The 26,123-nt window shown below is 54.6% G+C and overlaps 1 protein-coding gene across 5 annotated transcripts in view; it reads right to left on the reverse strand.

Annotated features, from left to right (window-relative positions):
* The window catches only part of ARHGEF7 (Rho guanine nucleotide exchange factor 7), a 103,111-nt gene that overhangs the window by 27,474 nt on the left and 49,514 nt on the right, over positions 1-26,123 (reverse strand). For all 5 annotated transcript variants that reach the window (XM_070380724.1, XM_070380721.1, XM_070380722.1 and 2 more), the window contains 5 exons: positions 25,429-25,630; positions 19,092-19,180; positions 8,833-8,927; positions 8,533-8,628; positions 967-1,089 (listed from right to left, as the gene is read on the reverse strand). In XM_070380724.1, coding sequence (XP_070236825.1) covers positions 967-1,089; positions 8,533-8,628; positions 8,833-8,927; positions 19,092-19,180; positions 25,429-25,630 — 605 coding nt within the window. The remainder of the gene's footprint in view (positions 1-966; positions 1,090-8,532; positions 8,629-8,832; positions 8,928-19,091; positions 19,181-25,428; positions 25,631-26,123) is intronic.

The raw sequence follows: 26,123 nt of genomic DNA on the forward strand, positions 1-26,123 counted from the left end.
GGATTCTGCTTCCCACCAACAGGACCAGGCGCTTCCAGAGAAGAGGGGTGATCTCCGAGGGCCACAGGCCCTCCCGAAGGCCCACACAACCCGGCCACAGGCCGCCTCGCCAGAGTCTCATTCAGTTACAAACAGCCCAACAACGCCTGCTTCCCACCACAGCCTCTAAGCTTCAAACTGAAATATTAAGTTAGGAGTAACTTGAGGTTAAATATTTAAATCAGGAGCACGGTGGCGTTTACCTTGCTGCGACTCACACAATTTCTTCATTTATGGTTTAAAAAATGACTGAACTGCTACTTATGGCTGAACTACTGTTTTCAGAAGGAACCATAAAGTTTTTTGAATCTTTAACACAGATGCGTGCTCCTCTGGGAGCAGAAGCAGAGCCTCGGTGCCCACCCCGTGTGCAGGTCAAGCCCCGCGGTCCTCCCTGCCGCTCAGGAGCACGGGCTCCGTACTGCCCAGGACGCACCGGCCGTGCCTGCTCAGATGAGCACAGAGCGGCCCGCTGCTGCTTCCCTGGTTTCCCGGCTGCAGAGCGGGAGCGCACGGCCTCTGGCTCGGCACGCCCTACAGAGACGGACGCCGTCTCCCGCAGCAAAGCCAGCTCTGTCACACACGCTCCAATCTCACGCACTGAGCGGAGGTGATGCCGGCAGCCCGGACCAGCCCACGGCCACCCTCCAGAGCTCCCACCAGCTCCCCTGACCTCCGTTCAAAGCGTCCAGGCTGAAGAGGAGACTTCAAAACACGCCCGTTTCTATTAAAAGCGCTAACTAGATTTTTAAAGCCTGACATCAGTCCTCCCCAGACACTCACTTGGAGGATAATTAAACTTACCGTTCTTGAAAAACACTCAATGCCTGCACCGCGTTCCAAGTAACATTTGACAGAAATGAGCTGCCCGGAGGGAACCCCAGGACACGGCCACCCCCGACCTGGGAAGAAGTCCATGAGACGCACCTGTGCTCCGTGAGGACGCTGACCGCCGACGGGTGGTTGGCACAGTATGTCAGGTACAGGGTCTTCATCTGCGGCATCAGGCTGAGGAAGCAGCCCCCGACCCTCTGCTGGGCCTCCGGCATCCTGCGGACAGCGACACGGAGCCGCACTGAGTGAGCATCGCAGAGCGGGCCCCAGCGCGTGGGGCAGCCCCAGACAGCGCGCCTGGCACCCAGCCCCCGGGGAGCCATGCGGCGGAAAGCAGGCTATCCCCTCCTCCAGCATCCAGACGCCAGGACCTGCACGCCAGCCCCTTCCTCGGGCACCAAGCAAAACAGATGTCCAGGAGCGTTATGTCGTGTGTTAAATAAGGAGAAACATAACGTGTAGTTACTTGGTCGGTAAGGTTTCCTGCTGAAGTAGCCACGAGATGAGCGCAGGAGAAGCCCCACAACCGGCTTCCCAGGTGGGAGGAGAGACGAGTGGCCCGCAGAGCGGGGCGGGCACCCTACCGGGCGAGGGAGACGGTCCCGAGCATCGGGGGCCGCAGGACCCTATAGCCTGCTCCTGAGCAGGCCCTGCGTGTACGCGAGCGCCAGCGCTCCGCTCATTCACTGGGACTGGGGTCAAAGCAAGCGGGCGTCCACACTGGTGGCAGACTGCTTCCCAAGCGTGAACCCCCAAGTGGCTTTTAACAGCCCTCAGAGATTAGTCACAGTTTCGCATATCTGCAGGATAAACAGTCACTGACTCAATAAATTAACTTCAACCATTCAGTCAGGCACTGGGAACACATTAAAAACAGAGAAGGAGCGAATCTCTACCTTAAGGGTGACTGCAATCTTTGGGGAGATACAAACCCAGTTCAAAACTAAGCTGAATATAAGGCCGGCAGGAGCCCCAGAGGGAACAGGGGCCTCAATCACCCATAGGGAGGGGGTGCACCCACTGCAGGGGCGCACCCAGAGGGGACAGGGCGCACCCCAGAGGGGCACAAGGCGCACCCCAGAGGGGAAAAGGGTGCACCCCAGAGGAGATAGAGCGCACCCCAGAGGGGAGAGGGCTCACCCCAGAGGGGCACAAGGACCCCAGAGGGGACAGAGCGCACCCCAGAGGGGAGAGGGCGCACCCCAGAGGGGCACAAGGAGCACCCCAGAGGGGAAAAGGGCGCATCCCAGAGGGGACAGAGCGCACCTGAGGGGACAGGGCACACCCCAGAGGGGAGAGGGCACAGTCCGGGAAGGAGACAGGGTGCACCCCAGAGGGGCACAGGGTACACCCCAGAGGGGAAAAGGGTGAACCCCAGAGGGGCACAGGGCACACCCCAGAGGGGAAAAGGCGCACCCCAGAGGGGAAAAGGGCGCACCCCAGAGGGGAAAAGGGCGCACCCCAGAGGGGACAGGGCACACCCCAGAGGGGACAGAGCGCACCTGAGAGGAGAGGGCGCACCCCAGAGGGGAGAGGGCACACCCCAGATGGGGAGCAGCACCCCCAGTCACCAGGAAGCAGGCATCACATGCTGCCAAGGGCTCCCTCCCCAAAGGTTCTGAGACCAACTGCTATCTACCAGGACCCGGACACCCGAGACACACCCACCCCGAGACACTGACATCTCAGCAGGCAATGGTCACGCTGGGACGCCAGAAACAGGCAGAGGCCGCCTTCTCCCGCGACAGACCCAGCAGGGCCCCCAGTGCCTGGCTGTGCGGCTGAAGGCGCCAGCAGTGACGGGACGCCACGCTCTGGCCGAGAGGAGCAAACCACTGCCGCGGCGGGGCACGGGAAGCCTGCAGACACGCTGTCTACCTGACGAGATGACGGGGCCGCACGCCCTGCTCAGCGCGGGTCAGGAGCTGCTGGGACGGCCTCGCCTGCCTGGGCCAGACCACAGCGCCACGCACTCACACTGCAAGCTGGGTCAAGGGGCTTTAATCTGCTACATGTCCATGAACTACATACGGACAATGACTTCAGTATATAAGCTTTTCTTTCTTTCTTCCCATCAAGCTTGGCTCTAGAGTTTTACTACCTCTCTCAACCCAACTGTGCAAGAAATCACTACACTCACCACCATCCGTTTATGAAACCTTCATAGCTCATCAACTCGCCAACCTGAACTAGCAGCCGGAGCTCAGAAAGGTTACGTGAGTGGTCTTAATTGGAGTCTAGGTATTATGCCAATACATCTCACACGTAACGCCGTGTGGATCACCGAAATAATGGAACATATGACACTCACAAAGATCATCCAGGCAGAACGTGACCTAAGAATTGAGAGAGGATTTTCATCGTGGTTCTCTCTTGTGCTTCCAGAGGCGGGTTTGGGAGCACACAAACGTGCGGCAGAGCGCAGGGCTGTCCCGCACCTCCTGCAGCCTTCTGGTGGCCCCACACCAAGCTGTGACAATTAGTGCCGGGTCAGAAAGGCCTGCTACTGCGGTTCTATCATTGATCTGATGATGGGGGGAGGCGGGGGGGCGGGTCTGGTAGGAAGCGTCATCAATCAAGGACCTGCTAACAGGCAAAGAGTTATCAGTGGTCAGATACCAGGTGAGGAGTTATAGATGGTCTGCTAACAGGTGAAGGAAATAGGTAAAACCACTAGTCCATTCAGCTATGACCTAAATCAAATCCCTTACGATTATCTAGTGGGAGTGACAAACAGATCTAGGGGACTAGATTTGATAGACAGAGTGCCTGACGAACTGTAGACAGAAGTTCATGACATTGTACAGGAGGCAGTGATCAAGACCATCCCCAAGAAAAAGAAATGCAAAAAGGCAAAATGGTTGTCTGAGGAGGCCTTACAAATAGCTGAGGAAAGAAAAGAAGCTAAAGGCAAAGGAGAAAAGGAGAGATATTCATCTGAATACAGAGTTCCAAAGAATAGCAAGGAGAGATAAGAAAGCCTTCCTCAGAGATCAATGCAAAGAAATAGAGGAAAACAATATGATGGGAAAGACCAGAGATCTCTTCAAGAAAATTAGAGATACCAATGGAACATTTCATGCAAAGATGGGCTCAATAAAGGACAGAAATGGTATGGACCTAACAGAACCAGAGGTTATGAAGAAGAGGTGGCAGGAATACACAGAAGAACTGTACAAAAAGATCTTCATGACCAAGATAATCATGATGGTGTGATCACTCACCTAGAGCCAGACATCCTGGAATGTGAAGTCAAGTGGGCCTTAGAAAGCATCACTACAAACAAAGCTAGTGGAGGTGATAGCATTCCAGTTGAGCTATTTCAAATCCTGAAAGATGATGCTGTGAAAGTGCTGCACTCAATATGCCAGCAAATTTGGAAAACTCAGCAGTGGCCACAGACTGGAAAAGGTCAGTTTTCATTCCAATCCCAAAGGCAATGCCAAAGAAAGTTCAAACTACTGCACAATTGCACTCATCTCACACACTAGCAAAGTAATGCTCAAAATTCTCCAAGCGAGGCTTCAACAGTATGTGAAACAAGAACTTCCAGATGTTCAAGCTGGATTTAGAAAAGGCAGAGGAACCAGAGATCAAATTGCCAACATCCACTGGATCATGAAAAAAGAAAGAGAGTTCCAGAAAAACATCTATTTCTGCTTTATTGACTATGCCAAAGCCTTTGACTGTGTGGATCGCAACAAACTGTGGAAAATTCTTAAATCCCAGACCACCTTACCTGCCTCCTGAGAATTCTGTATGCAGGTCAAGAAGCAACAATTAGAACCGGATATGGAACAATGGACTGGTTCCAAACTGGGAAAGGAGTACGTCAAGGCTGTATATTGTCACCCTGCTTATATAACTAGCATGCACGGTACATTATGCAAAATACTGGGCCGGATGAAGCACAAGCTGGAATAAAGACTGCCAGAGAAATGTCAATAACCTCAGATACAGAGATGACACCACCCTTATGGCAGAAAGCGAAGAGGAACTAAAGAGACTCTTGATGAAAGTGAAAGAGGAGAATGAAAAAGATGGCTTAGAACTCAACATTCCAAAAACTAAGATCATGGCATCTGGTCCCATCACTTCATGGCAAATAGATGGGGAAACAATGCAAACAGTGAGAGACTATTTTCTTGGGTTCCAAAATCACTGCAGATGGTGATTGCAGCCATGAAATTAAAAGACACTTGCTCCTTGGAAGAAAAGCTATGACCAACCTAGATAGCAAATTAAAAAGCAGAGACATCACTTTGCCAACAAAGGTCCATCTAGTCAAGGCTATAGTTTTTCCAGTGGTCATGTATGGATGTGAGAACTGGACTCTAAAGAAAGCTGAGAGCCAAAGAATTGATGCTTTGAACTGTGGTGTTGGAGAAGACTCTTGAGAGTCCCTTGAACAGCAAGGAGATCCAATCAGTCAATCCTAAATGAAATCAGTTCTGAATATTCATTGGAGGGACTGATGCTGAAGCTCCAATACTTTGGCCGCTTGATGCGAAGAACTGACAATGGAAAAGACCCTGATGCTGGGAAAGATTGAAGGGGGAAGGACAGGGGGACGGACAGAGGATGAGATGGTTGGATAGCATCATCGACTCAGTGGACATGAGTTCCAGCAAGCTCCGGGAGTTGGTGATGGACAGGGAAGCCTGGTGTGCTGCAGTCCATGGGATCACAAAGAGTCAGACATGACTGAGTGACTGAACTGAACAGGTGAAGAGTTATCAATGGTCTGATACAGGTGAGTTATGAAAGGTCAAGTAACAGGTGAGGAGTTATCAATGGTCAGATAACAAGTGAAGGGTTACCACTGGTCTGATACAGGTGAGTTATGAATAGTCAGATAACAGGGGAGGAGTTATCAATGGTCTGATATGGGTGAGTTATCGATGGTCTGATACAGGTGAGTAGTCAGTGGTCTGACACAGGTGAGTGGTCTGTGGTCTGACACAGGTGAGCAGTCCATGGTCTGACACAGGTGAGTTATCGATGGTCTGATACAGGTGAGCTATCAGTGGTCTGACACAGGTGAGTGGCAGTGGCCTGGTGCCCGGCGGCAACACAGGCAGTGCCCCGCAGCCTCCCCAGGGAGACCCCCACTACAAGGCGGGCGGGGACGCCCAGGGCCCTCCTCCTTCCCCAGAGCAGAGAGGGGTGAGCTCCAGGAGAGCCCTGAGCAAGCAGAGCTGCCGCACGATGGCCCCTCATGGCACGTTTACTCCCGGTGGCACTGCTAACTGCAGAGAAAGGTTCAGGGTCCAGCAGCCACCGACTTCCCGGGGAGACCAAGGGCAGCACGAGGGTGTGGCCGTGACCTGAGTGAGCCTCTGCATCCCACCTGAGTCTGTCCACTAAGGACTGAGAGAGGCATCCCCGTGAGGGGACACGAGTGCCTCCACACTGGAGCCTCAGGGCACTGGCAGCGCCTGGACCCCAAACCCTGAACACGGACGACTTCCTCAAGGATGCCAGAGGCCCGGGAAGGTGGCAGCACCTGAGGCTCCGCCAGAGGAGCCCCCATCAAGCAGCCAGCAGCTCCAGCCCCTGCCTCAAGCCATCCACTCACATCCCCATGTGCCACTGGAGTGCCTTCCCTTCCAAACTTCCTAGACGTGCAAGGTTCTAGAGCTGGAAACGTTTCCGTGGAATCACACGGTCTCATTCAACAAGTCAAGAGGTTCCAGCAAGAGCCACTCGGGACCTCCCAGCTGACACGCGGGGGCCGATCCTGACGCGGGGCCCACTGTGCAGAGGCCCCGCTGGGGTCGGAGGCGACGACCACACTTGCCGCCCCAGTCGCCTCCTCGCCAGCTCAGTACGGACGGCCCAGCAGAACCAGAGGGTGCTCTGCATCTCAGCCAGCCCATTCTACAAGGGTAAATATCATCTCTGGATCCCCCATGTTTCTATTATTTGGATGGTTCAAAATACAACTTTCAAACAAAATAAACTCTATTCTCTAGTTCAAATTTGTATTTTGATAATAATCTAAAACAAATACTGTTTTACTGTGAAAATGTTACAGTAATGGTGTACTGTCTACAAAGATGAATTTATTTATATCTTAAGACACGCCCTATAAATAACTTTGAACTAAATACACAATGTTTGTTTAACCAGTAGCAATTATTTCAAATGTTTATTTCAGTATTTTCTTCAATAACCTGAAGCCCTACAGAATACAAGACAACTAACGGGAACTCAGCCTACAGTACACAGAGGAGTCTGCACCTAAGCCGAGTACAAGCGAGCAGGGCAGCACACACACCATGTGTGGCAAAGGCGCCAGGGAGACGGGCTGTGCCAGCACGGCCCACGCCCCTGGGGTGGAGCGACCAGCAGGACTGCAGGCAGGCAGCAGCAGGAAGCGGACCGGGTGGAGGGGAGGGCGGGGAGGGCTGGCGCACACCGCCTCCCAGGCGCCCCCGACGGAGCGGGCCTGCCGACTGAGCCAAGGCCCGAGCAGCAGAGCGGGCGGGAGCCGGGTGTGGGCAGTGCTCCACAGACGGCCGCCACGCGGGGACCGACCTCCTTCCTACCTTAGCTTCCCCACCCTCAGGCCATCCCTGTGGCCCTCGAGGCCAGCCTGTGAAACACAGCTGGGAACAAGCACAGGAATAAGCAGGCACCCCCCAGCTTCTGAGCAGAGCTGAGGCTAGATGCTGCTGGGGAGATGGACGGGCAGAGGGCCACCCGGAAGTCAGGGCCCCATCAGGAGGCCCGTGCAGGACACAGGAGGAGAGGCCGGCCTGAGCCAGGGCGGGGGCAGCGCAAGGGCAGGGCAGTGGCTGCCACAGGAACCAGCACTCTTCCAGGACAGAAGAACACGCGGGAAAGTGCGCCAGGTTGAGTGCTGGGCGCAGGGTGACCTGCGAGGGCGGGGGCCAGGAGAGTGAGTGAACGAGTGGATGACCGACCGCACAGTAAGTGATGGAGAGGCTGGGCCCCGACGAGCGGGGCCGGCTCAAGCGGCACGGGCTCTGGGGCAGGGCGGCCGCCGCGGCCTCTGCCTGCCGTACTCCCGTCACCGCAGCGCTTGGCCGTGCTCCCCTGAAATCCACCTTCAGCTTTCCTCACAGCGTTTCCACGCTACCGTCTGAATTGCCTCCACCGCCATAACCAGCTGCCTCCCTCCCCGCCTACAGCTCCGCTAGGCCAGGGGTCACTTCTGTCTCGTTAACACGTGTCCGGCGCGCTGGCTGCCACCTGAGTAAGCAGAAGACGAGTGAGAAAAGAGCCAGAGAAAGCTGGCCGTGCGTCCGGCCCTGAACCGACCTAAAGCCCGCGTAAGAAGAGCTGGCGCGGACAGAGACAGACGCGCGCCTGTGAGCAGCGCGCCGTGGCCCCCACCTCGGCAGGGCCGGCACCGAGCCGCACTGCTCCCTTGCGGGCTCCCTCCATTCCGCAGCCGCCACCCCAAAGGGCCACCGCTCACAGGAAACCTCTCTCCCGGCTCCAAGCAGTCAGTAGATCCCACTGAGGGAGAGAGTCTGAAATACACTTTACTATAAAGGTTGATATACCCCAAACATTCGAAATAACCCAGTATCCACCTTTGGAAATGTGAAACCTGAAGGTAAGTTAATCCTGACCCTTCAAATACCAGTTATATCCATCTGAATTTTACATTATTAGCCTCTTACTTACTTGGTGCATTCTTCTAAAGACTGTACAAGCATTTGCTGGAAAGAACATATTTCTTCTAGATTTCCCATTAAATGTGACGTGTTTGCTGAACTCAACCTAGAGCCGAGAAAAACAACAGGAGACACGTGTGAGCGGTCTTACACGCGCGCCCGCCCCGCCCCGCCCCTAATACACAAGGAGCTTTCTTGTGTCTTCAGCTGCATTCTGTCCCAGCGTTTCAGCTGCTGTTCTCTGAAAACACGAGGCAACAGCCCAGGGGACCACTGTTCCAACGCTTGACACAATTACCATCTAACTTACTTCTCGCTGGTCTGCAGGGGCCGCAGATAGGTTGAAAGCACAGTCTGAAGTTCTTTAGAATATTCATTTTCTGTTTCCAAAATATTCTGTAGCACCTACAATAAACGTAAGTATTACTTGACATTAAGATGTATAAGCTTTGGAAACTTCATCACTCCTGTTCAGTTCACACTGCTGCTTCTATGTAACCCTGGCTTGTTTAATATCATCACTCCCTGTGATTAACTAGTAAATTCAGGTAATGAGTTATTATCGAGGCTATCCAACTGACTTCATCTTCCTGCCAAGCACATTTAACACAGGTACACCTAGAAAGAGGCCTGAATGCATTCCATCCTCAGATAGTAATGCTAAGTCTGTTTAGACAGAAAGAAGGAACCACTGACAGTCTCGACAGCATGGAGGCGTGGATGAGTCTCCACAACACGCGCCGTGCAAGAGAAGCCGTTCATATACCCCATCTATGGGAAACCCAAGGACGGGCCAAACTGACCTGTGAGGGCAGGGACGGGGGGTGGGGGGACAACAGGGAAAGGGACATGAGATCAATTTCTGGTATAACGGACAAGTTCTGCCTCATGATTTGGGTGGTTGTTACACAGACATACACACCGGCTACAGCTCGCCGACTCGCACCCTGAGCATCTGTGCACTGTGACGCACGGAAAGTGTACCCACTAAAAAACAAACACGAAGCTCACCCTTAGAGGCGTCTGGTCATTCTAGGTCACTTTCTGGGCACTGCAGACCTTCACCAGAGACGATGACCGTCTCAGACCATCCTATACATGTTACAGAGTAAAAGTCCACCAGCATAAAACCACCACTGTATGCAGAGATGGGAGAAAAACTATGAATCAACCTTAAAATTAACATGTTTCCTGACAGCCTGCAGTAAATACAGACAAAAGTAGTTAACAACTGCTAAAAACCGAGAAAGAAATCTAAGTGTAAAACAGCTGAGCTCAAACAGGAGCCCCTTTCCACCGCAGTCAATGGCAGGAGCACCGGCCCCTGGGGTGGGGCTGGGCGGGCAGCTCAGGTCTGCAGGGGGAGCCTGATGGATGGATGGAGCCTGGAAGGCTGAGCCAGTGCCCCACCCACAGCACCTCCTATCCAGAGAAAACCCTCCTCTACACAGGAAGAGGAGAGCGGGGAGAGGTGAACCCCTCTGAACCCCTCTCCAGCCTCAGGCTGAGGGCTGCCTGGGAGCAATGAGCCCTCCTCAGCCATCTGCTCCACCCACTGTCAGAGCCAACGCCTTCTCCAGTCATGATGTCATGCCACGTGCATTTTCTGAGGAGCTACTACCTGCACTAAACGCGCTGTCTCCCAAAACTAACACAGCATCCTAAACTAATCCCGAAGAAGAAATTAGACAGAATAAAGACTCCAAATATGCTCGGTTTTCTCCCCTGATTTTCGATAATCAAAAGGTATGTTTAAACATTTAAGAAAAAAGTAATCATGAGCTAAATTTAGATTTCGGCATTGACACAAGCAACCGGAGTCGCTGTGTGCTCAATGGGGGCCTCCCCGTTCCAGAGGGGAGCAGGGCCATTCGGGAGTGCAGGGCCTGAGGCGCCACCGCAGCCGACGGGAAGGGACCAGGCTCTCCCACGCTGCGGCAGCTCTGGGCTCCGCTCAGTTTCGCCCCTGAATGGACCTATTCACGGATGCCAGCAGACGGGGAGGGGCCGCTCTGGGAGACCCTGCCTTGTGGGGAAATGTGGGTGCCGCTCTCACAGTTACGACGCCGCCCCTCCGAGAACACCCAGTGGACCCGAGTGTCAGGGGACTGGAGGATGGGGGCACCGTGTGACCCTGCCTCTGTGTCACCAGGGGGTACGCTTCATCCATATTATCCACATCTTCTCCTTACAAAATGGCCCGAAGCAAACCAAGTACCACGAGTGGGTCCCTGAACTAAAAAAAAATTTAAATGTGTCACAGACAAGTAAGACAAAAAGCCCCTACTTAACGTGAAAACAAAGGCTCAGCTCAGACTCCACGTCTAAGAGCAAATACCAGGAACTATTAGCAACACTGCTAAGAACAGCGTGGAACCCGACACACCCGCTTTACAAACACAAACAGCTCCCACGCGACAGCGGTGTCAGGAGCGTGAGCGCGACGCAGTTGGATGACCCTCCTCAGCCGCGGCGCCGCACGAGGCGAGCAGACACGGAGTGCCCCGAGAGCACACCAGGACCCACACAGAGCGCGCTGCCCAACTGCCTCTCCTGAGACGACCCAGCTGGTAACCGCATGTACTGGCTGCAAACACGACCTTCAGTTAAGTGCTCAAAACAGGCTCTAGAGCAACCCCGCCCAAACCACCCAGGCCACGCTCCTTGGCTTCCGCAGACGCCGAGGGACCCCCACCAGCGCCGGCGTCCTCGGCACACCCCTTTCCGAGCTCGCAGCATGCCGGGGGCTCCAGCCATCACCTGTCTCCCCTTCCTGGACTGCTGCACGCTCTGGCTGCTGCAGGACCCCATGGGACGTCACGGCCCAGCCGCCAAGGCTCCATCGCATGCAGGCGGGTCCAGAGAGGGCCGGGAAGAGCAGCCGTCACCGGGCACCACGAGGAGGGCGGGCCGAGAGGCACGAGCTCCCCCCGGGGCGGGAGGCGTGGGGTGGGCTGGCCAACAATGGTGCCCACAGGGGGACCGCATCGGGCAGCTCACAGACAATCCCTGGCTGTCAGCCGCGGCAGCAGAGCCAAACAAAGGACCGACTCATGCCCTGCAGCCCACAGAAGCCCCTTCACCCCTGCCGGGAAAGGAGCTCGGGCGCCACTCGCCTTACAAGTGAGTCCCAACTGCCACTGCAAATTCCGTGGGCGCCCTATGTTCCGTGTGTCGTTGACAGTCCTCTGAAAATAACTGATTTACACGTAACAGCACATGTAACATGAAGGAAACTTTTCAAGATGTGATCCAGACACAGCAAAACATTCCCATCACAAACTACACCCAGGGACTGCTGTCGCTGTGCTCCGCCCTGTGCTCCCAATGCAGGGGCCTGAATTCGATCCCCGGTTGAACTCAAGACCGGCAGAGCTGTTCTTACCCTCTCTGCCACCTAACTGTAACCCCCACACCACAAGGGGGATTCACCATCGCACATACTCTTCCAGCCCACTCTATTTAAACTGTTAGTACTTCAAATTTCAAAAGGTAAATTACTAGACAGGACCCCGCGGTTAATGAACTAGAGCCTGGAGGAGAGGAGAGGAGGAGGGCAGCAGTACCGCTGAGGCGCCATTCCTGCAGCCCCCCGCGCACGGAGCAGAGGCCTCGGGCCCCCCCCGGCCGTCAATGACCAGGGCGGCGTCCTGATTTCTGCGTCCTCAACGCTTCATGACGTTAAGTCTCAAGAAGAGTCGGGGGTGGATATAAAATGTTTATATTATTATGCCATTGAAAAGGAGCTACGTTCTTACAGTATTTCTAAACTTGGGGATTCACGAGGCTGTGGGATGCTGAAGATCTACTGTGCAAGAGCTCAGCAAGAAGCTGTGGGCCCACTCTGCTCTGTGTCACCCCATGTTGGGGGCCAGAGTGAGGTACTCCGCCCATGGCAAAGGTCATGAGGAAGGAGGCTCGACATACACAAAGGCGGGATCGAGCCTCAGGAGTCCCCCTGGAAATCCTCGAGCGTCTACCCCCATAACCAGAGCCTGCCAACTCTACTACTTTGTGCTCTTACCTACACCTCTGACTTTACGGGGGGCTGTCCCCCACCACCTCTTTCGGAGAAGGAGTTAACCTAGAGCTCCAGTCAATAAAAACTCTTGGGTGTGACAAGAGTGTTTTAACCTACAAACTCCTCTGAAGGTTCTCTAGCCTGCCTGACAGGCTCGTCGGGGCACATGTGATTGCTCACAGCCTCCCAACCGTGAGAGGCACGAGATGCTTTAAACCCTCTAAAAACAGGTTCTTTAGAGAAGTTAGAAAACTATAAGTATAGTGGGCTAATTAGAAATTGTATTGGTGAAGGGTTTTTCATTTGTTGAGCCAACGTTTGTTGCTAAGTCTCCACATCCCCTGCCCTTACACACATTAATGAATATATAAAAGGAATAAGTATTAACCTTTGATATTAATCACGTTAGACCTTAGGCTAAGTAAATTCTTTCCTTAACTAAAACCCACTACACCCTCACCCTGTAGGAATGTAACTTTATTTGGGTGGCGTCTGTTTTGAGAATAATCAGCCCTGGAGAAATAAGTGTCCTGATTGACTGACCGCTGTCACAAGGAGAGGGTCGTAAATTGTCAGCAGGCCCCCCTGGCCAGAAGATGATGTAACACCCCTAAGACCTCTGTATACATTTGTCTGAAGCACCTGATTTTAATAAAAGTCAGGACTGCTGTCCCCACGTGACTTTTGTACAACATCTCAGTGTATAAAAACAGACTCTGGAAAATAAAGAATTGGGATCAGTTTCAAATACTGGTCTCCCCATGTCGCTCTCTCTCTCACTCTGGTTGAGTCTCCATCTGGAGCTGAACCCACCATGCTTACTAATTATGCCGGGCTTCTAAGATCCGACCGGGAGGCCTCAGTGTCTCCTCTCCTTCGGGAGAACGGAAAGGACGCCATGTGCCTACGTAAGTGGTGAAAACTTCTTGTCTTGAAGTTTTATTGGTCTCCCGCGTAAACCAAGCTACTCAGCCTCTTTTCTCCACTGAATTTTCCTACTGAGCTATCCTCATCCTATTACTCTTTATATCTTTGATAAAATATTTAAATAAATAGGTCGCCGACGCCGTCCCCGCTTCGAATACCCTGGATCAGCCGGGGCAGGACCCCAGCAACCCCAGAGCCAGCAGACCCCGGCCTGAACCCCAGCCCTGCGTGTCCTCCCTGGACGGCACACATGTGTGGGTCTGCCTGCTTTCTTCACAAAAGGGGCTCTTCCTGGCCTGTGGCAGAGGCGCAGAGAGTCAGCTCCCTGACTCAAGGCAGGAAGGAGCCTCACAGACAGCCTGCCCAGCCATCCCCACGTGGCACAGCTCGCTCTCCCTCCACTCACAGGCCCAGTCCTGGCCACCACCAGAAAAGCTTCACCTTGGTCTTCATCCACAGGAAGCGGGGAGCAGAGCCTGTCCGAGCAGCAGGCGGTCAGTGTGGACCAGGGCCCAGGAGCAGGGGTCAGTGTCCGCGAGGGGCCAGGAGAGGAGGGGCAGCCCCGGGCGCACATGGAGCAGGCGGCCCCGTCCTGGGCGGTGCGCCAACGGCCTGAACCCGTACGGGCCGTGGGGAGACACTGACCAGTCCTGGGCAAGGTGGAAGAGGCAGAGGCCATGAGGAACGAGAGCAGCCAAGGCTGGGCTGGCTCAGCTGTGGCTCCACGTGAGCCTCCGGCCACCAGGCCTGGGTTCTCCCGGACAAGCAGGCAGAGGCTCTGGGCAACCCCAGGAGCCAAGGGAACGCGTGGGGGCAGGTCCATCTGGAGCACAGGAAGGGTCTGTGGAAGTCTGCTAGAGCACGACGGGCGATGGATGTCGACTCTAGCATGCACTATACTACTACTACTACTGACACGGCCCTGAAGACAAAGCCACTATGCCACACGACACGGAGGGTCATGACAGCCTGCTCTCTTCCCAGATGGACACAGTCAGGAAAGCTCGTTCTCTGATGCTGACGGGGAGACTCCTGTCCCCTAGAAGAGGTGCTGGAAGACTGTCCACCCCCTAAGGAGTGGGCATGTGGCTTCTCCAAGAGAAGGGCTTCCCCTTACTTCCCCTGGCCAGGGGTCTGTCACCAGGCGGAAAGCAGTCGACTCCTTTCACTGTCACACCCACCAAGCTCAGAAAGGTCACACACTCGCTCCCTTTAATTACATGATCCCGTCACCCTTGACTACCGCCCTGGGTAATTAATCCTCAAATGGGATGCCCGTCTGCAAACTGAATGGTACGGTGGCCTCAAATGCTTCTGAACACACTTCCTGATAACCATGGGTCCCTAGGACTGCAAGCAGATCCAACCGGTTCACCCTAAAGGAAATCAACCCTGAATAGTCATTGGGAGGACTGACGCTGAAGCTGAAGTTCCAATACCTTGGCCACCTGATGTGAAGAGCTGACTCATTGGAAAAGACCCTGATGCTGGGAAAGACTGAAGGCGGGAGGAGAAGGGGACGAGAGAGGATGAGATGGCTGGATGGCATCACCGACTCGATGGACAGGACTTAGAGCAAGCTGCAGGAAACAGTGAAGGACAGGGCAACCTGGCGTGCTGCAGTCCGTGGGGTCACAGAGAGTCGGACACGACTGAGCGACTGAGCAACAAAATAACCATGAAAACTTCTTAAGGCCAACACTTACGAGGCACCTTAAGGCCAACCGCTAACGCCCTTAATGCTACAAGGCCAAGGCCAGCATTACCAACGTTCTGTTGCAGAGACAGCCATGCAAGCAGCGGGGGCTCCCCCAGGCAGCCCACAGCAGGGCGTCCAGCACCGCACACGGGGCCGGACCCCCGCCAGTCACCCAAAGAAGGGCACTCCTGACCATTCAGTGGCTGGAGGCTGAAACACGTCTCACAGCAAAAATAAACTGTGCTGCCGGGCTCTGTCACCAAAAATGGGTCAGCCCTCCGTGTGAAGTACAGTCACAGGGTTTCTTCTTCCACTGAGACCCTCTGTGTCTGAGCCCCGACTCCACCACCTGAGGTCTCGACTGCCTATGACATTCCAACCCAGCCTGAGCTCTGGGCCAGAGCAGCCCCCACCCCCGTTACCAGCGTTACCGAGGAGCACGGTTCCGCCACATTCCCTGCACACTGCCTTCTGCCCTCAGGGACAACACTGTTACACAGCAGATCACACTACCTGCATAATCTTATATTCTGTTCACTGTACTTAACATGAAAAAATGAGCTGACATTGTTTAAAGCCCCCTGTGCGCCTGTAAGAATTAGAAACGGACCCACCACTGGCGTCTGAGGTGTCGGTGCACGGCTACACACTTAGGCTGCTTGCGGCTTACTGCTAAATAAAACATCCTATGAAAATATCCTCGCACAAACATCTCTGAAATCATCTCAGGTAATGTTTCTGGGGTGGATTTCAAGAAGCAGAAATACTACACTAAAGGCTTGAGTGTCTTCAGCATTCTACCAACAGTTTCTCTTTTGAGAAGCTCTCTGGTTCTGCAGGTGAGGAGCATGAGGGTGGCCGTCCATCAACAGCAGGCGAATCCAGAGACCGGGAGCCGACAGCGCCTCCCAGACCCACCGGGGGCGGCAAGGCCACGCCCCAGGGGACGCTGCGACTGTGCCCGCCGAGGCATTCAGATCCCTGGGGGCACAGAGTCAGGTGGGAATCCCCCCCTACCCAGTCTGGGGCAATTTACCTCTAGCAGCTCAACCAGGCACCCCAAGTGAGTATCAGAGAAAAGTCAACCCGGATGATTCCAACTCTGAGACACTGGGAAGATCGGGGTTCCCAGGGGTCGGGGGTAGGGCTCAGGGTGGCAAGGAATGAACAGGCACAGAGGATTTTCAGGGGTGAAACAGCTGATGCTATAATGACGGATCCACAGCAGGTTCAGGGAACGCTGCAGTGACCCCTGGACTCCGGATGGCCGTGTCAGCCAGGCTCTCCTGGTAAACTGTGTCCCGCCTGCTGAGTGGTGCTGAGGAGGAGGGGTTCTCACCTGTGTGGGGCAGGGGCTACAGGGGGCTAGCTCCCTCTCAAGGGCACGGTCAACTTAAACTGCGCTGAATAATAAAGTCCAGTTTGACAACGTGTCCAAAGAACTAAAGAAAACTATGCTTAAAAAATTTTTTTAAAGTATGAGAACAATGACTCAAATACAGAATATACTGACCCATAAAACAAATGGAAATTATGAACTGAAAGGTACAATAAATAAAATAAAACTTCACTAGAGGGGCTCAAGGTCAGAAAACTGTGCAAACACAGAAAGACCCACAGAGATTTTACACTCCCTAGAATAGGGGAAAAAAAAAAAGAAGAAGAAAAATGAACAGCACCTCGGAGACCTGGGTGACACCCAGTGCTTGCCAACACATGTTCAGTGGGTGTCCCAGAAGCAGGGGCAGGGAGCAGCCCGAGGACAGCGGTGAGCCACGAAGACCTTGTCCTCTCCCCAGGGCTGTCGTGGCTGGTCTGGACCAGAGCACAGCAGCAGGGGACACACAGCCTCCCCACGCACGCCTCAACCTCCAAAGCTCTGCATTGATGCCTCCACCGCCGACACTCCCCCACCCCAGCTCTCCCCCACCTCTAACACTCCCCCACCCATGGCTCTCCCCCAGCCATGGCGCCCCTCCACCTCTAACATTACCCCGCCCACAGTAACCCCCCACCTCCGACACTCCCCCACCCACGGCAGCCCCCCACCTCTGACATTCCCCCACCCACGGCAGCCCCCCACCTCTGACATTCCCCCACCCACGGCAGCCCCCCACCTCCGACACTCGCCCACCCCGGCACCCCCAAACCTCTGACACCCCCCACCCACGGCACCCCCCCACCTGACATTCCCCCACCCACGGCTCTCCCCCGCCTCCGACACTCCCCCACTCCGGCACCCCCCTACTTCTGACACCCCCCAACCAGAGCACCCCCCCACCTGTCATTCCCCCACCCATGGCACCCCCTACCTCCGACACTCCCCCACCCAAGGCTCTCCCCCACCGCCGACACTCCCCTGTCACTGACCCCAAGTCTCTCCCGTGACATCAGCCCACACTGGCCTCACTCCTGAACGCTGCTCATCTCTCAGGGGGGTTAAAACACCTGTAACTTGTGCAGCTGTCCATGAAGACACGACACGAAGGAGTGTGAAAAGTTGCACACACTGTCTCTTCTGTTCGGCCTACGCGTGCTGTGTGCCCCACATTTACTTTTCCGTGTGATTTATAAACATGGAATCCAGGCAAGCTGAAACTGAGTCCTGGCTTCGTCACTAACTAGATTGTTCACTTTTGTAAAACGAGAGACGGTCCACCAACACTGCACCTGGTGTCCTAACAACCACAGGTTAACGCGTGCTGTTCATGCTCACAGCTCTACGTCAACAACAGTTTGGACGTGAGACTGAAGTCAAGGTGTCCCCTCACCCGATTCAGAGTCAGCAGGCCCTGTGCACGGGGCTCCTCGCCCTGTGTGAGCGCGATTAGAGATGGATGGACCTCTGGAAGGGCGCTGGTCACGCTTCAATCCGAAGAGGACTACACGCCACTGACCGGACCTCCAGAAAGCACAGCCACCTGGTTCCACACCTCACCCGGCGAGAATGGGCTCCTGGAGATGAGAACGGTGCCGCGGGCCGCAGCGGGAGCCCTCCGACGTGACCCTCAGGGGGATGCGGGCGGGAGTCCTCCAACGCAACCCCTGGACGGACGAGGGCAGGGGGTCCTCTGACGTGACCCCCTGGGGGATGCAGGCAGGGGTCCTCTGACGAGACCCCCGGACGGACGCAGGCGAGAGTCCTCCGACGCGACCCCAGGGGGAACGCAGGCAGGGGATTCTCCAACTCGACCCTTGGACGGACGCAGGTGGGAGTCCTCCGACGCAACCCCCGGATGGACACAGAAGCAAGGGGCTCCCACTCCGGGACGTCACTGGGAATCAGAATGGCACTCCTTGCCCCCGGAGCCTCCCCAGGAAAGAAAGCAGCGTCTCACCCAAGAAAGGGGAAGAGAAGGCGGGCCGACGAGTCCACAGCAGATGGAGCAGCTAGGAGCACAGGGCAACTGGCCAGATGTGAGGCTCACTATCACGCTCATTTCTCAAGCTCACAAACTGCTCAGGTTTCAAAAGGCAGCAAGTTTCAGGATTCTGAAACACCTGTCTTCACTATGTACAATGTCCAGATGCTCACCTCTAATTTCGTGCTATTCACATATATACACACATCAATCCCAGGAAAGACTACGGTAACACACAAAATAAACTAAACACTGTACTCATCTAGAGAACTGACAACCTACTCTGAATATGAGCCTAAGGGCACTTAAACCTTTCAGTCACATTATGCACCTTTGTAAAATCCCAAGTTGAAGACTGGAAACCATATGGGGAACTCACCACAGCACCAGGTCATGCAACAGCAACAGGCACAGCTGCGCACACAAACGCAAACACGTGAGCGTGCCACAGAACCACCCCGGGAGCGGGAATCCACGGGGCCGGTGACCCCCTTCTACACGGCAAGCTTCAGAGACGTTGAAAAACCAGTTATTCTTTGAAGCGCCCCTCAGTCACTCACCACATTGTAGTAGCTCTTGTTAATGGCGGTCGTATCGAACCCTTTGGGAGGGCTCTTCAAGGTTCCGGACTTGGGCGACACGGGCTTTTCTGAAATAAAGACGGAGGGCAGGTTCACTCCCGGCTCCAGCCAAGACCACTGAGCGCAGCAGCCCGCACGGCCCGGCCTCTGGCTCCGACTGAGCCCCAGACCACAGGGAGGGGGGACAGAAGTGCATGCGGCCAGGAGGCCCCAGCCCCCACCCCCTCCTCACGGTCAGCTCCCGGGGCTCAGAAATTCCCACGACCCGGCCTCCCCACCCAGCCCAGCCTCCCAGCTCAACGCACCCCTCACAGATTACACACGGCTGCTGTCAACACACAAAAGAACCCATGAGCCACGCGTCAGCTCAGGGCACAGTACGGGGGAAGTCCGACCCCAGCAAATCAGAGGAAAGCGGGCAGACACCCAGCAGCATTAAGACACCAAGACCCCCAGTCTGAGCGTGTCTGGAGGGACCCAGGTCGCAAGAGTGCAGAAGGCCCGCCCAGACGGGCGACAGAGAAGGAGAGCCCCAGGCAGGGCGGCGAGAAAAGCCACTGTCTTCAGGACCTCCAGACGAGAACCAAGGAAAGGGCCACCGTCACTGCAAGGATTCAAGTACATCACAGGACTTTCACCCAACGCCACTCAAGCAAGACTCCTTCGTCACGGGTGCTGAGGGGGCGCCTGCAGCTGCTTCTGGGGCCCTAGATATGTGTGCCCGTGTGTCTGCCAGGCACTGGTTCTGCGAGGTAGGTGTGTCTGTAGCTGAGGTTCTGCAGGGGGGTGTCTATCCCGGGATCTCCAGCTACAGAGGCTGGTAGCGGCCCACGGCTGGCGAGGGGAGAGGGGAAATTCTGACAGGCGTGGCCTCGGGGGCTCGGTTTCCGCCCCCCATGTCCTCCCGCACCCCCTCTGCCCTCCTCCACAGGGCCCTGCCACAGACAGCTGGCGGTGCCTCTGAGCACACCTGTCCAGAACCTCTTTCTGGCAGCATGGCCCTCCAATCCCAAACACCGTCGAGCTCCAGGTCCCAGATCCCAGCTGCTCAGTACTTCCATGAGCTTCTCAGCACCAGAAACCCATAAAAAGCCCAAAGCAAAAGGCCTATCTTTAGCTGTGGGTCCCCCTCCTCCTGTGGAGCGGCTGACCTGAGTCTTCCTTCAACACCTCTCTATAAGGGTTTCCAAACAGGTGAAAATACAGAACAAAACAGAAGGTGCTGTTCCCAGCTGAAAGACTCTCTCTATCCACGGGATGGAAAAGAGAACTCAACGGGAAACAAGTGATTTTTAAGCCATGAGAGACACGAGGAAAACTTCCTCTCAATTCTTATATCTGCATCTCAGCATTTAACTGTGCAAGAAAACCTGATGTTTCCATCTGAAGGAAAAAAATGCCTTTTCTCCTTAAAATCTGCCATCTGGAGAAAGCATATGCAACACCAGTAAAGGGGAGACAGCTGAGCCTAACTACAGCCCTGGGATCAAAAAAAAGTCACAGAAGGCACACAGCAACACAGGTCAAGCAAGGTTAATTCGTGAGAGACTTGAATCTGCTTTCAATTTCTTTAAAGCAAATCATCTGCCAACTGCCTCATTTTATCAATACTTAAGTTTAAGACATACCTCTCAACATCCCAGTTAATAGAATTTAATCTACTATGAGAACTATAAAGAAGACGTTTTTCAAAAGCAAGCTACAGGCTAACGTTCTACAAAAGAAAGAGGCAGGAGAGACCCAGACAAATCACGGTTTAAGTCCAAAGAGGTTGTCTTCTCTCACTCAAAAAAAAAGGAGAGCATACAATGTGTTGGGCGCCAGAAGAATCTCCTGGGCTGGGAGGTGTCAGGAACACACTGTGTGAGGCGCTACCTGAGCCGTCACACGGAGGGGCCCCCAACGTGCCCTCTGCAGAAGGCTCGGTGCCCCCTGCAGGAGACCCGGGAGGGCATGGGCTGGCACTGCAGGGACAGGCTCCAGGAGAGGCGTTCATGGAGGTGCAGGCTGCAGAACCACAGACCTGCAAGCCTGCAGCACCTCTAGAGAGAATCTGGACATGTTAACGCAACACGACAGAGGCCAGTCACGTAACAGTTTCCACTCGTAACAGAGGAAAACGCACAGGAAACAGATCTTAAAACACGCAGCTTTCCTAGCGTCCTAAGGAAAACAAAACATTCTGCGGCCCATCCAAGATCTAAAGACAAGACTCCACGCCCTGTGAGGAGGGCAGGGGAACCCCAAGGATGGAACAGCGCACCTTTCAGAGCAACTCAGGCAGCCTGTCCCCGCTTTCACGTAATAATCGTTACAAAGCACTGATAACAGAATGTAGACACAGATGTGCTGACAAAAGGGGGCTGGGGACCCTCCCACCAGGTGCAGAAAGGACCGAGGGCTGCAGAGCAGGGCAACATGGGGCTGTCCGGGGCCACGCTGCAGGCAGTTCTGGTGCCGAGCAGCCCGGCCCTGAGCCCCGCACGCCTCCTCAAAGGAAGCCAGCCAGGGAAGCCACTCTGAGGTGGGGGACACAGCCGGGAGAGATCAAATGGAGGCAACCCGCCCAGCGTGTGATCCAAAGCCACACCTCCTGAGGACCCTTGGGGTTTTCCAAGGGCGAGAAGGCTCTCAGGGACCCAGAAGCCAAGGTCAGCCGTCTCTGCAGGAGTACTTCCGCGGCCCAGGGAAAGGAGGCACCCACTGAACAACCAGCCATCAGAGAACAGCCAAACAGAAAACAAGCTCATCAAGAACTCGGGCGTCAAGCGAGTGTAAACAGGAAACACACAAGGGGACCAGTCCTGAGATGCAGAAATAACACGGCCATCTAGGAGGCTTATCACACGCGCGCTGAAAACGCCTCCAAAGAAACTGGGGCCCGAATGAGTGAAAAGGCACCACGAACACGAAGGACATCTGGAAAAGAGGGAAACAGCCTCTAGAAATGAGCCCTGCGGTCTAAGATGAAATCCTGGTGGACAGGCAGGGCGGAGGGAAGCGGGTGGGGAGAGATCTGAGCAGCGGGCTGCAGGTGAATGTGGGCCATACATCATGAGGAATGCCAGGACATCGGGTCAACGTGTCAGAGACGAAACCCGACCGGGCCCACGTGGCCCTGGACTTGGGGCTCCCGAGCCCGCGGCGCCCACGTTCCACCCGCTGGAGGGCAGCGCCAGCGCTCCAGGACGAGCCTCCTGGCGGCCGGCCTTCCACCCCGCAAATTCAAGAAACCATCGCACGTGTGTCTGTGTGTGTAAAACACACATTAACTGCGTGAATAAAATGAGTTCACATACCAAGAGTCTGCAGAGAAAATGTTCGGGGACGCTGACATACACCACGCTGACATACACCTTCCGTCAGACAGCACATACTCAGGAAGGACTCCAATGCGTCCGCAGAGAACTCTGAAATATCCTCCTGCAGACCCCTGCAAGAGGTCTGAGGAACTCGATCTCTGAGGGAGCGTTCCTGTCTTCACAGGGACTATTTCAAACCAGAAACCACACTCGGGCCCCAGGCGCAAACAGAGCACTGCCGTCTGCAGCCACAAGGGGGCAGGAGAGCGCAGCCACGCGTTTGCCGGAGAAGCCAGACAGAGCTCACCTGGAGACACGCAACCCCAGGGGACATCACAGAGAAGGAGACCTCAGCTTTGTGTATTCAATAAAAATATCTGTAAACCAAATCAAAACTTAACACAGAGAAAAACTCCTGCCACAACGGCCACTTAGAGGAAGGAGTCTGTATGCTGGGGCCTGGCACATTTTGTTCACAGAAAATGAAGGATAAATTACACTGCAAATCACAACCTTTATGTCAAACCTGTTCTTTAAAACAGAGAAATCTATTCCAAAATCACAAAGTCATACAAATTACCAAAAAAAAAAAAATGCAATTACACAAGTGTTACCATGACGCTGGATTTTCATTCTTAACTGTTACAAAGCGAAACAGTAAAAACGTGGTTTCACGTCTCTCCTTCTCAAACGCCCACATTTAAAATCAGGCAGGCACAGCTTTCCACAGAAAAGAGTCAAGTAATCGGAGGACACTAGGAACGGAAACTTACGCCTCAAAGCAGTTATTCCTTTAGCTCGACAATCAAATAAAACACCACCCAGACTAACAGACGGAGAAGGCAATGGCAATCCACTCCAGCGTTCTTGCCTGGAGAATCCCAGGGACGGGGGAGCCTGGTGGGCTGCCGTCTATGGGGTCGCACAGAGTCGGACACGACTGAAGCGACTCAGCAGTAGCAGCAGCAGCCTAACAGATGACTCACTTGAGCAAACATGCCATTCTCTACGTTTTAAAACTAAACAGGAAAACAAGGAAAGTTTTCAGTTACTTGAGTCTCAGTGCGGCTTGAAAACTAGGGATTCCATGTGAGCCCTGCAAGGAGCTGTGTGACAGCAAGGCAGTTACACACATACAACTAAAAGGGCCTCAAACACACACACACACACACACACACACACACACACACACACACACACGACTAAGTCAGAGAAACAGGAATTACAGGCAGAACAAAGTGATGCGGTGACTCCTGACACAGGTACCTCATAAAAATGAGATGGCTGGTTCTTAGAGCTGTGTCTGCCCACTCCCCACGGTGCTAACTGCTCCCCCAGAAATAGGGTAAGAGTAGAACACGCCTGCCAGGCTGCGGGACACCCAGAGGCCACCACAGACGACACTGACCACACGCACGTCCACCTGAAAACAACCCCATCGTTGCAGTGTCATTTCTAAAGATTAACTCTGGAGACTTCAGGTAGAGAAATACCTGGAAAGGAAACATTTGTACTCATTCATACTTTTACTATGATGCCTCAACATCAAACCAGAATTTCCATTTAAAAGAGATGTTCACAGTAGAATTCAAGAAGCCCAGACCCAACAGATGTCTACACAATCAGCAGAACCCACTCTTTACGGCTTGTTCCTTTGCCAGCTCCGAGACCCTCTCGGGACACGCCCCTCAGCCAGCACTGTGATTCTTGAGGGTGTGCCCATCACCACCTCTGTGACCCCTGGGGCAAGCCCCTCCGCCAGCTCTGTGGCTCTTGAGAGCGTGCCCATCACCAGCTCTGTGACCTCCTGGATCCCCTTCGTAAATGGAAAGACCATGTCACTCTCAACCTCGCCCCACAAAGGGCCCAGCGCTCTCTTGGCCCCAGAAGGACTGCTCGGCCTCCCCAGCACTCAGGCCCAGGGGCCAGAGCCAGGGCTGCCCCCGGACAGGCTGGCGGCGACTGGCAAGTCCAGCCAAGCTGCAGACTAAGGCACATTTCCCAGCAGCCGTGTCTGTAATGCAGGCAGCTGGACGTCAGCGCCGTACCCTCGGCTGGTTCTGCCCAGGGACAGATTAACCGGAGGGTGTTCAGAGGAGGGCATTATTTGCACCCTATTTCCTGAATATTCCAACAACACTGTCTTCTGGGGCTGTGGTGAGGACTGAAAGTCACATATAAAAAGGACTTTATATAGGAAGCAGAACACAAAAGCTTGGCTATTACTGTTAACTGTATTCTAATGATAACATTCAGAAAACTAAGATCATGGCATCTGGTCCTATCACTTCATGGGAAATAGATGGGGAAACAGTGGAGACGGTGTCAGACTTTATTTTTCTGGGCTCCAAAATCACTGCAGATGGTGACTGCAGCCATGAAATTAAGATGCTTACTCCTTGGAAGGAAAGTTATGACCAACCTAGATAGCATATTCAAAAGCAGAGACATTACTTTGCCAACAAAGGTCCGTCTAGTCAAGGCCATGGTTTTTCCTGTGGTCATGTATGGATGTGAGAGTTGGACTGTGAGGAAGGCTGAGCACAGAAGAATTGATGGTTTTGAACTGTGGTGTTGGAGAAGACTCTTGAGAGTCCCTTGGACTGCAAGGAGATCCAACCAGTCCATTGTGAAGGAGATCAGCCCTGGGATTTCTTTGGAAGGAATGATGCTGAAGCTGAAACTCCAGTACTTTGGCCACCTCTAATGAAATGTACCTTATATAAATGTGTAACCACAAAATAAAAACTAACAGACGTGACAGGTTTCTCCTCACAAACGGTAAAGAACAGAGTGAGTCTGTTTTCAACCGCTGGTGTCACGACGGCAGGAGACGCTGGCCTGAGTGTGGAGCCCCTTCTCCAGCACCCCCGTGTGGCCAGGCTCTCACCCTCCGCCAGGGCCGGGCCACGCCCAGCCGGGCGTCCCAAGCCCATCCCCGCCCCGGCCCCGCCCCCGGCCCCGCCCCGCCTCCATCCCCCGCCCCGGCCCCGCCCCGCCCGCCGACCACTCACCGCTGGGCTTGACCTCGCGCACGTAGTTGCTGGGGAACCAGCCGGTCCTGCCGTTGTGCGTGCCCTCCCACCAGCCCCCCTCCTCCACCCGCGTCACGTGGATGACGTCGCCTTTTGCGAAGGACAGCTCGTCTTCATTCGTCTGCTGGAAGTTAAACTTGGCTCTGACGACCAGCTGATTGTTGCTGTTGTCGGTCATGTCCTACAGGGGGAGAAGGGAGGGAGACGTCATGAAGACAACGGCGTCTCCGTCGCTACAGTCAGACCGGGTGCAACTCAGCACCACAGCAAAGCCGCTCGGCACACGCGGGGGTCGGCTGGAGACACGGGAGTCCCTGCCCCGCAGCGCGCCCCGACCACCACCCAGGCCCCAGCCCGGAGGAAACCCCGTTAACCGCGGCAAGGCCTTACTCGGGCCACGTTTGCCCGCACGAACACTCCACACACATGCACAGGCCCCTGCGCTCCACAGCCTCGGGGCAGGAGCCAGGCCCTGAGTCTCACCGACCCCCGTCCACAGTCAGGGTCCAGCAGGAACCCCGCAGACGCCCGGTCAACGAGCCTGGCCCCAGAACCACAGCCTACGACCCTCAGCCAGGACCGCGGCCTAAGACACAGATGTGAACAGGATCCCGCATCTTCCAACATGCTCTCATAGTGTCTTAAAAATCAAAGATGCCCCTTGTTCCACGAAT

This window comes from Bos mutus, chromosome 12 (genome assembly GCF_027580195.1).
Source record: "Bos mutus isolate GX-2022 chromosome 12, NWIPB_WYAK_1.1, whole genome shotgun sequence".
Lineage (NCBI taxonomy): Eukaryota > Metazoa > Chordata > Mammalia > Artiodactyla > Bovidae > Bos > Bos mutus.